The sequence below is a fragment of the Patiria miniata genome, unplaced genomic scaffold, assembly GCF_015706575.1.
Source record: "Patiria miniata isolate m_02_andy unplaced genomic scaffold, ASM1570657v1 HiC_scaffold_5, whole genome shotgun sequence".
Lineage (NCBI taxonomy): Eukaryota > Metazoa > Echinodermata > Asteroidea > Valvatida > Asterinidae > Patiria > Patiria miniata.
In genome coordinates, this window is record NW_024037072.1 from 36,863,039 (window position 1) to 36,874,506 (window position 11,468).

The 11,468-nt window shown below is 43.4% G+C and overlaps 1 protein-coding gene across 1 annotated transcript; it reads right to left on the reverse strand.

Annotated features, from left to right (window-relative positions):
- Positions 1–412: 412 nt before the first annotated feature.
- On the reverse strand, positions 413–11,468 carry LOC119740260 (neuronal acetylcholine receptor subunit alpha-6-like). The gene is made up of 6 exons (XM_038215516.1): positions 11,268–11,468; positions 6,346–6,470; positions 4,522–4,566; positions 3,302–3,411; positions 1,876–2,569; positions 413–868 (listed from the first exon to the last, which is right to left on the reverse strand). The coding sequence occupies exons 1-6, from the start codon at positions 11,359–11,361 to the stop codon at positions 764–766; spliced, it is 1,173 nt and encodes a 390-aa protein (XP_038071444.1). The 5' UTR covers positions 11,362–11,468; the 3' UTR covers positions 413–763.

An 11,468-nucleotide genomic window follows, 5' to 3' on the forward strand; every position in this document is an offset into this window, starting at 1 on the left:
GACATATCCCAGCATGCAAATTTTATGCGACCCCCCCCCCCAGCCAGCCAATTGGATTTCCTTCGTGTACCCGGTTCTTCAGTAATAACGTCATATACGCGCGCGCACCAATGATTATTGTAGTGCCCATTCAACCTCGTCCTCAGGATGTCGAGCAGTACGTACCCACCACTACCTGCTCTCTCACCCTGGTATTGGATCATTTGCATGTGCAAGATTTTTGAATAGTCTGGTACCTGCATGCGCGGTACATTAGCGTTTGTTTTTGTATGCGGTGTCTGGGATAAAACAGCATCAATTCGTCGCGCCGTGAGATGAAAACACGATTTTTTTGGGGAAGTTAAAAAATGTTACAATCTGGCCCGCCAATATGCAGTATCATATTTCATATTAATATAAGCAAATTTGAAAGGAAAGGAGTATTTTTGAGAAGGCGTGGACATTATAATTACAATAATATTGTGAAAACACGTAATGCACGTTGGAAACAACAACACCAACAACACGATATTAATCCATTACTAGCAAATTGCGGTACCGAATCAGGATACAGGAAGTTTCCTATCCAGGGCTTACTACTGGCAACGAGGTTGGAAATAAAGTGAGCACTGGGGACGAGGTTGGTACCAATTAGGTTAACACTCAAGGCACGGGGGAACCATTATCTTTGCTATTCCTCATTACCAAAGATCGCCAGCACCAATGCCTAAATTTGAAAATTGCCCGTTATTATGTGCAGTATGAAGGATCATGCGTGATCTCTCTATTCCGTTTTAGGATTGAGTATGACGCCCCCAGCGACAGCAAAGATGAAGGTGAAGACGATGAAGCAGCCCACGTCGATGAATCGAGCGACTCGCTTCAGGCTCTGAATACGAAACGAAGAAACAAATGTGGACAAGACATTCAAGATCACATGGAAAAAAATAAAACAAGTTGCGTTTTATGCATGTTGTTCGTTTCCAATGATAAAACCTCTCAAAATCCAAAGAAGAATGTTCAATACCTACCCTGTCAGGGGCGGATCTAGGAATTTTTTGCAGGGGGGGGGGGGTTTCATCGGGAATAAAATCTGAAATGTAGACAGGGTGTTTTTTCTCCAGACACTTGGCCTCCGAAAATCAATAAGGGGGGGGGGGGGGGGGGGGGGGGGTGAAACTCCGGGGAAGGGGAGGATACTACATGTATTAGCATCTTAGACGGTGGCGGGGGAGGGCTGTAAAATCATGCCATCCCATTTTTGTACTCAACACCATAAAATACATGCCGGTTATGACGCACTCCTGATGTCAAGGTGTCCACTCAGAGACGCAAACGCCAGTAGCAGTGAAAAGGGAAGACTGACTCAACAGCAAAACCACTTTTTAATATTTAATCTTTTTGAAAGATATCACTGCAAACTATTGTAAATGGACGAGCAGCGAGTATGTGAAAGTTACTGTAGTCAGACTATAGTCCAACTTATAAACAAGTCAAGACTTTGTTCAATTTCAGTCAAACTATGGAAAACCAACAAAGAAAAGAAGATAAAATTTCTACGTTCCATCACATTGCATAACAGGGCGGCCGACATCAGTTTATCTAAAATATCATCCAAGGCCTCTTCAGGGATGAAGACAATGTGCTTCAAACAAGACAACTTGTCAACTTGAAGACCTTCCGTACATCATGAGGGATAACGGCACCAGACGTGGCGTTGCGAACGAGATCTCAGTTGCGACCGGTAGATGATGACGATGATGTCAACCTTGTCAGTGACTATAGCTGTTGGAAGAAATGTGTGGTCCGGAGCAGCCGAATGATGAATGACGAGTCAACCACTGCACAATATCGTCAATTTCCGTTATACAAAATAAAATAAAAAGTGAAACCTACCGTATTTGGCTTGGCCTGCATCACGAACTCCTCCGGCTCCCCGTCGACGAGGCGGCCATTGTTGTTGCCACTCCCACTCCCACAACGGGAGAGATTCAAGGACAGCACACTCTCCACGGCTGCAAAAAAGGCCAAGAACACGCTGAAACAGAGGAAGTTGGCGAGGAAGGGGGCGTCAGGACCGCTGATGGGCACGGTCAGGTTGAGGTGGAACAGTTGAAGGAGGACGCAGAGGAGCAAGACGGAGCAAAGAAGGATCCTCTCACCGCAGTGTGGAGGGATGAGGAAACACAGCAGAATCAGGAGAGATGTGACGACAGAGGGCGCCAGCACGCGCACCGTGTACTCGCCGACCTGGCGCTGGACCTGGATGCGGAACGACAGATTGATGTACTTCTCGACGCAGCACACATACGACAGGAGTTGCCTACTCGCAGTGAAGGACTGGACCTTCCACTGGCTGTTTGGACGATGGAAGTCACCTACGCTGGCCCCCGATGACCCCCCGAAGAGACTCAGATTGATCATGGTCCCGTCGTAGGTCCAGGATTCCAGTCTAAGGTCGCAGGTTTGGACATCAAACGGGTAGTTGGCGAACTGCATAGAGCACGGTACAGCTAGACGCATCGGAACCAAGTGATAGATAGTCCCATCGGAATACGCACGCAGGTTTACGTCTTCTTCCTCCAGAACTCTAAACAAACATGTGAAACAAACTTTATTTCATTGTGTTCTTCAGACGGGAAGTGATATTTATCATTTTCCCTGCGAATAAATTATGAAAAAAAAATGTTATTATTATTATTATTTTTTACCAAAGTCAATTGAGTCATGTATACATTCACTTCTCTTTTCATTTTGCGACACATTGTTAGCGTGCTTAATACAAAACAATTCAATGTGAAAATATCTTATTTTGAGGGGTCGCATCCGAGAGTACGAACTCACGAGATCTACTAATTTCAGTTTTATTTCGTAAGTGTACACTCGAAAAACTCTTGGGTCAAATTGACCTGTATTTGCTCAGTCATTTTCCGGGTCAAAATGACACTTTTGTTTTGGGAAAAAAAATTTTCCCTTTCATTTTGACCCAGAAAAGTGTCTTTTTTTGACCCGGAAAAGGACTGAGCAGAATAAGATTCAGATTCTGGCTCAATCTGACCCAGAAGCTTTTAGAATGTACCACAATATTTTCAGAATTATTGTATTGACAGGACTTCACCCTTGGATATATTTTTGTATGCGAAATTTCAACCTTGTTTGCAAGTAGCTCCCTCGAGTACGAAAACTGCAAAATTAAGGTCTTCAAAAATGTGCATCTTGAAAACATAGACGATAAACGTAGCACCTGTGTTGCACGTTTACAGTGATTTGATTCAGTCATACGCGGCTCCAAGATATATAGGCCCTAACAAAGGGTACTTACTGAGCGTACAGTCTGAGGTCTGGTCGCCAGACTTTATGTCCTGGTAAATTTATAGCATTCACTCCATTATACTCTATTGGATCCCACTGGAAACGGTGATCACGCCACTGCTGTAAATGCAAAAAAATCCTATCATGAATTGTATCGCTCTTGCATGGTGGCGCTAAATTGCGAGAAGCGACGCCATGACCACAAGTGGCAGCGGTGGGATTAGTAACTTGTTGAGTTATGTCCACATTGAACTCCATAGGGGATTATTAGTAGGTGGAGACATTTATTAATTCAAAGACGTAGCTATGGGGGCGACACTTACTAATTTAAAGACGTATATATCTATGGGGGCGACGGTGACCAAATTTACAATTTTTTTTCATGAAATCGAAACGAAGATGAAAAAAGTCGTCGCGCAAAAGTTGTAGTTAATTTCTACACTGCATTATTTCCATTTGATCAAAGTAAGAATGTTTCACTGTGATGATATCAGATAGATCATACACAATAATGTTGTTTGTAAGGTACATTTTCACTTTATTTTTGTTTGAATTTTGTATTATGCTTATTAAGTAGCCGTCAAAAATTACTGTAGGCAACCACAAGAGGGCGTTATTAAAAAATGGACAAAATGCCGTTGACAGCATTTTGGGAAATAAGCTCTCACTATATTATTCGTTCAGTCCAAAGGTGTTTTGTATTTTAACCTTTCGAGCAGCGGCGCGTGAAATAAAATCTCATTGCTTTCCAAATACGGTCACATTTTTTTTTCAATGGGCCAATAAGGCCAAGCTTCCATGTAAACTTCACCCCTACTATACACCACAAGCCTGCAGACTCCCATTGGCCAGACCCTTTAGCCACTCCGGAGTAAGGAGTGTTGAAAGATAGAAGCCAAGATGGCGGCTAATGCCTTTGTGCAATAATTGGAGATCTTAGCGGCCAAACCTTAAGTGCCGCCGATCCCTTTGTGTCAACCCCTCGTGCCGCCTAGAGCCCGGACAGGTTGTAAACTCCCTGGACATGTGAATGACCTATATCTTGTGCATGTACAGGCATGCCAGGGTTATTGACCTAGAAACACGTTATGTGATAAAATTCTCATGGTGGTTCCACCGCGTCAATTTTTTGGGCAAGCTGCTCGAAGGATTAAATACCATCTTGCGAATTTCTTTGGTACCCTCTATGCTATTGCATGGGATTGTGGCGTACTTGCTTCGGATACTTACAATCCTCGACCAGGCGGAAAAGCGAAGGATATTTTCCTTTTCGTCCTGCAAGTGACGAAGATAAGAAAGCATGTTATTAAAGGATATGTCTTTAAATTTTTTAAAGTAAATAACTTGCATAGATTTGAAATAAAGGAAAGACAGAAAAAGGGGAGTTTATGGTTTTCATTTTTCGAGAACATTTGCTTTCCATTTGAATTGGACAAACACAATGAAGGCATTCTTGGCTCAAGCTGTTACCCTTTTGAGCCCTGTACATAATTATTGTAATTTTTTATGTAATTTTAAAATCTCTCAAAGGTGTGCTTAAAAGCAAAAATTGGTTGATATGGGAAATGAATAGATTGACATTTTACATGTATCCATCTATCTGGAGATAATAAAGTTAGTACATGAATTCAAGAACGTATTCGAAATTTCTGTATCTATACACGTCGATACATTCATGTTTCATGGCAGGCCTTAGCTTCCACTAGCCTGTAATAACATCTTTCATAACGGTGGGTTTAAAGAAACTTATTAAAACAAAACTGACACTTGGAGTGGGGCGTGGCCACGGATCCGCCAGTGACCACACCGTTGTACAGAGACCATTCCGAGGACGCTATATACACTCAAGGAGGCTGGGGCCCCCTTCAATGGCGAAAACATTGTTCAGATTATCCGTCCTGAGAGTTTTGCTTTGAACAATAGCTGGCACATACTTTCGCCATTGAAGGGGGCCTCCATGAATATCTGGTATATTCGTTTAGCTCACCCGAGTCGACACGGGTAAAGGCATACGGGTCAGCCACGACAGCAGGGCCAATCGAACGCTCAATCACGGGCCATCAGCATGATCCTCACGTGGCACCGCTGAAAGAACGCCCGTTGCGGATTGGGTCTTAGTTGGAGTTTACTGCTTTTTAGTCAATTGCAAAGCTCAAAAAAAGTTAGACTGAAATTATAGCCTCAAAAGTTGCAATGAACTCACTAAATGATTACCTTTTAATAGACTTCAAATAAAGTCAACGTTTAAGTCCACTTGAGATTTCTGCTGTCAGGCCGCCATATTTGTCCGTTTCTAGGGAATGAACAACGCATGCGTGACGTGCTTCCACCCGTGACTCTGCTCCACGAGCAGGGTCTGTGGTGACTGACCTGGGTGAGCCCCGAAAATGACGTCAGAGCTAATCGAACGGCACGGGGCTGACTCATGTCGACCCATGGTGAGCTAAGCGAACGCACCGTACTGTAATGATAGTGTGCTTGGCATGGTCTACCCTAGTCTAGTCCCCTGTCCCAATTGTCATTTGGACTTCAAATATGGGAACAGGTAGCTAGTAATAAATCCTGCGCACATTAGGATGCTTTCCTCCTAATGTATGCAAATTATATGCACACATCATAATGTCTGAATCCCGCCTCCTGAAATGAATTCAAAACCACAACGGTAATGTTTGCGCGCAACCGGCCTCATTGCAAAATGGCAAAAAGCGACGAATACCAAATGTGCAATTTCGGAGATGATGACCGTATATCATCTGATTAACCAAGCTGTATGCCCTTTGTGATATAGAATATAGTGATAACAAAGAAAGAAAACTTGTTTTAAGGTCTAGTACAATTTTGTCAACCAAAACAGCGACAGAGAATGCATTTTGTGCATTACTGTACACTTTGCCCACCCCTTGCATCTCAGCCCGGTATCGAAACTTGTAGGCCACGTTACACTGTTGTAAAAGAAATGTTCAAAAAATAAGTTCCGCAGTACCGGTTGGAGATTAAGTCAACTTCGTGTGTTCCTTCTCAGATTGATGTCCCATTTTGTTGCGACAGACTTACCACACCATCGATGGAGAGGAGTTCCAGGCCGTAGGAAACATTGACAGGTGTCATAGGGATGATCATCGGGTGGTACAGACTCAGCAGATGGACTATCAACGTGGCACGGCTATCGTGTACCGGGTCTGGAAGGCAAAGGAAAAAACAACAACATTAAAGTGATCTATCGAGAAGCAATGGCGTAAGTCCGCTGTGTGGGAGAGGGGTTGGTGGCAATACCGCAAAATCCTGAAATTAGCCAGGAGTAGCGTGAATATCCGACTCCATGAATTGTGGACTCATTGGTAGTACTGCGCACGCGTGAGTACGATGCTATGCTATTTTTAGGATCGTTTCAGGAGAGTGACCTGTCACGTGCGAGGGATCAACCAATAATAGAGAAATAGGGGTCCGATTTTCATAGGAGTCGGATTTTCATGTGACATCGGCAGTGGAAATTTAAAAAAGGGGGGGGGGGACCACGTGACACTAGGGGGCGCTGTTCATGATACAAAATACGCAAACGCGCGCTTTCGTCTCTTAATCTTACATTACAACGGTACATTCAAGGCTTCTCTGCTGTTTGTTCTCTTTTTTTTCAAATTTATTCAAGAAATTCGGACAGTTAGAAAATTACAAGACAACTTCAAAATTGGCATGGGGGGGGGGGGAGGGGTTCTCACCACAAAAATCTGGGGAGATGGTTCAATGCCCCCCTCCAGTCGAAAAAATGGGGGAATATATCCTCCCAATTTTCCACGGGATTGACACTCATGCTGGGAAGGCATTGCCATACTTTTCCGGACTACTGAGGGCGCTGTTGCTGTGATGTAATTTCAGGAAGACACTGTTGAGTTTAGGGGTTTCCTGTTCAAATGTTGAACCCAACATCTTCTCATTGGAAACATTTGTAAGAAAAATTTGCTCATTGGCTTAATACTGCCATGTACTGACACAACAACGTATATTACCACTCAGAGAATATCAGCGAAATATCCAAAACATTTTTGTTGCTGAAATACCTATAAAAACATTAAGTTTACTGCCTGAAATGACATCCAACTTTTGCTCATGAAAATATGGAAATTTGCATTGGCAAAAAAACCCAAAACTAAATCACCAAAATACCCTTGAAAATGGCAAAACCGAAATTGAATATAGGGTTAAAATGGAACACAAACTTGCATGTTCAAGGATTGTATTTAAAAAAAAAATATATATATTGCATGGGCGTGGCCTGAGATCGACAAACACATTATTTTTTGCAAAGTTGTGATGTTATCGTCTTACTCATAGCCTCTTGCAATATTTTTAGCTGCGGACAGCAGCGCAACAAATCGTCATGTCTCCGCGTTAGTTAGTAACAAACGTTCCAGTGCAGGCTTGCGTGGCTACCAACTCGTCCCTCCTGACCTGGCCCTCTTTTGTGTCACTGGGTCTTCATTCAGTGACCGTCAACAGTCATCATGGAGTCACTATGGGGTTAAGAACCTGATTGTTGTACTCAAAACACTACTCCTTCCACAAATTACACGGCACAATCACGTTATGCATGAACACAAATTCGTTGGCCCACAGCTTTCGAGATCAATTCGAATTTGTTTTGTTGGGGGGGGGGGGGGATTGCTGTTGAGGAGGGTTGAACGCATGGGCGTCAATCCTGGGGGGGGGGGGGGACAGGGGACATGTCTCTCCCCCCCCCCCACTTTTTGATGGGTGGGGGACACAATATCAAAGTTCCCCCCCCCCCCAGATTTTTGAACTCGTGTCTCATTTACAGGGCCCTATTATGTACTACAATGTATCTTTTGCTTAGAAAATATTGGTTAAAGTGGTCAGAAATTGCCTCCGATAGCACCACAGAGCATTTAGATTGCAACATTTTTCGGGGCCCTTAAGCGGGCCCCGAACCCCACGCCTGTAGCTCAGAATTCTGGTAGCTGATTCAATGACTCCAACCTCGAAAACGATGTTCAAATAATTATATTTTGCTAAGAAAATATTAGTTAAAGCATGGTAAAAAATGGCTTCAGATCACACCAAAGAGCATCTAGAATCCATTTTTTCGGGGCCCTTAAGCGAACCCCACGCCGTAAGGGCTTCGCGCTCGCATCAGTTCTGATCAAAGTATGTCCCCCCCCCCCCCACTTTTGAGAAGCGATTGAAGCCCCTGGTTGAACGTAGGCCTAATAATTTACAGCGAACGTAAACCTTTACGTGGAAAATAAATCCCAAATACTTGCTTTAGCAGGATCGAATCAGGAACAAGAAGCAAGGTTCCCTCCCAGGGGTTCACGATTATCTCGACGGTAATTTCAGGTGGGCCCAACGAGGTTGCCTTACCTTTAGGAACTATAGAACTGTGGGTCCAGTGTTCTGCAGGTCCGTGGAACATCAAAATAATATGGCCAGAATTTGGAGTCTACACTTTTGGCTTGGATATTAAAGACTTTTTTAATTATTCTAACACATGAACTTGAAGGCGGAGATCATTCGGGGTATTGAAAAACCTCTTGGCACAGGTTTGGTTTGGCACCCATCCTATTGTAACACAAAGTATTTGGTTCATAGGTGGTTGACTACCAGTCCTAGAGTCTTGGTTACAGGAGAGATGTACATATGTATAAAATGATATGTCTCCTAGTAGCGCGTATAGCCCGAGCGGACAGAAGATTAAGTTGAAGACGGAGAAGAAACTTTTACTGAAGAAATAAAACTCCTGACAAGGATCATAGGGTCATGTGTGTTTATTGAGAGCAACGATTAAAATCGCTTGACAGAGTGATGACTAGAGACGAGAGAAGAGATAGAGAAAGTGAGAACTTAGGGGGAAAGGGGCTGATAAAATACAGGAATGAAACATAATGGATTGGGTGTAAGTGAATTAAACCAAGGACAGCAAATACCAAGAATCTAGGATGTGGTTTTTATTGATCTACGACCAAGCCCAGTGTGACCACACAAATGGAGACAGAGTGTCTCTGAGAACTGTCTGTGTGGACCACAAAGTAATTAAAAATAATCTGAAAGATGTCAACGGGTAAGTAAGGATAATGTAATTAAAGTTAATTGAGATTCTAAATCTGGGCTTAAACTATTTTCTATCCCAACATCACAAACTGCTGTGAAAATGACACATATTTTATTGAAATAATTTGTTCCATATGGACAAACACACATAACCCAATTACTCTCTCGTGAAAAGAAAAATCATATTAAAATTGAAGTATTAGGACTGTTGGGGTTAATAATAAAATATTAGCAAAACCTCTCACAAAATAAATATATGGCACGAGTATACTTGTAAGTTGAAGTTGTATATCCAATTTTTTGACGCATCCAACAATAGCCAAGTTTAATAGGAAGAAAGCCTAAAGACCGTCGTGGATCAAAACGTCTCGAATCAAGTCTATAGCATCACACCAGGACCAGTAATGACAACCCAATGAAGAACGGGGACCCTAAATTGAGATCACAATCCCATCAGCATAACAGGGTCAAAGTTGCCTGGATCAGACTAAACCTGATCATGGAAAAGCAAATTGTTCACCTATAGAGCTTATAAGGTCAAGGAAAACAAAATACTACAGGCAGGCACGCGCACGTATAGGAATGTGGGAGCGTCAGTGACGTAGCATGAGAAAGGGGGGGGGGGGGCCTGAAGGGGGGGGGGAGTTGTTTGGTCCGAAATGTTGTTCGGGGAAATGTTGTTGGGTCCGGTGCCCCCTGATAAAATGCTGGTGCCCCCCCCCCCCCCCCCCCCCCCCCCAACTAAAAACAATCCTTGCTACGCCACCGGTGAGCGGGCAGGAAATTATTATCAAATAGTTTTCAGGATGAAAAGCGATATACGCGCACCGGGGGAGCAAAATGCAATCGCAATTAATGCTCCTCCTCGTCATTTAAGAGTGGGGAAAATAATGGCGCCTCGCCCTCGGCTCGGACCATTCTCGACGACCAGGCCCCTAGCCGGTTTGAAACGTACGGCCAAGCATGCCAGCATGTTTATTCCCTTCATAATAATGACGTGTGTCGCTTAATGTGTGGCGCTTTTCATCAAAGCTAGGTCCCAAAACGCGTCACATCTATTACCTCTATAGTTGTCAATCTTAATTTTAAGCATGAAAGTTGGCGAAATCTGCTGACTTTAACAATATATTTGTTCAAAAATTTAGCAGTGTGGTAGTTATCGTACTCGTACTTGAGTACTTTTTGCTACTCGTACTCGTGAACAGGTACTCGTACTCATACTCAACAAGAAAAAAATGCCCGTACACGTGCCCGTAACAATTAAAGTATACTCGCTCGTACTCACCTCGTACTCGCAGGTATTCGCAAATGTTCTCCCGCAAGTCCCCCCCCCCCTCCCTGCAATATATATATACTTTTTTTAATATTAAGAGCTACATACAGGAAAAAAAAACAGTTTTCACCTGTTAATTAGGAGGCGTCTGCGTTTGTTTAATGCCAAGTTTGACAGCAAATAGCGATCTTGAATTTGCTCCTCCTGCTAGTGGACAGTACTCGTATAATCGTACTCATACTCGTACTCACGGCATATTATTTTAACCACTTGTTCATATGCACACCGTTTGTCCCCAATGATCTAATTCACGTACCTGTTAATAGTGCAACAGTTACTGAGCGGAATCGGCGTACTAAAACGCGCATAATTTAGTGGCATGTGTACAATACATACATACGCGCCCCTACAGTCAGATGCCCCTTTCGAAATTCCTAAGCTGGTCGCCCCCCCCTCCAACACCACTCCCCTCTCCCCTTCTCTCCCCTTAAAAGTTGACAATAAATCGCCGCTCCTGTTTATAGTTTATAGTACTGCCCAGGAATTAATTCTACATCCGAAATTCAAAACCTTCGGTGCATGGATCTCTGCTTGAGCTATGACCATGACTTTGCTACTAGAGGGAAAATGACAACCTTACCTTTTAACCCTGCACTCGATACACCTACGCTGCCATTCAAATACAGCAGACACAGCCCGAGAACCACCATCAGAACTCCACTGCGGAACGCCATGTTATTTCCCAACTTCACTTTGATGTGGGTGAAAAAGACAAACTTGTTTTCTCACAGGTATTGATCATGCAACCGCCTGTATACGCGAAGCTGCACAATAACCCGTG

What these genes read in the sequence shown, in the direction of transcription:
- LOC119740260 (XM_038215516.1), bottom strand. Translation starts at nt 11,361, where the DNA reads ATGGCGTTCCGCAGTGGAGTTCTGATGGTGGTTCTCGGGCTGTGTCTG. An exon ending in ATCGAGTGCAGGGTTAAAAG is followed by an intron (nt 6,471 to 11,267) that starts GTAAGGTTGTCA and finishes TTTGCCTTCCAG; the next exon opens with ACCCGGTACACGATAGCCGT. An exon ending in TCCTCTCCATCGATGGTGTG is followed by an intron (nt 4,567 to 6,345) that starts GTAAGTCTGTCG and finishes CGTCACTTGCAG; the next exon opens with GACGAAAAGGAAAATATCCT.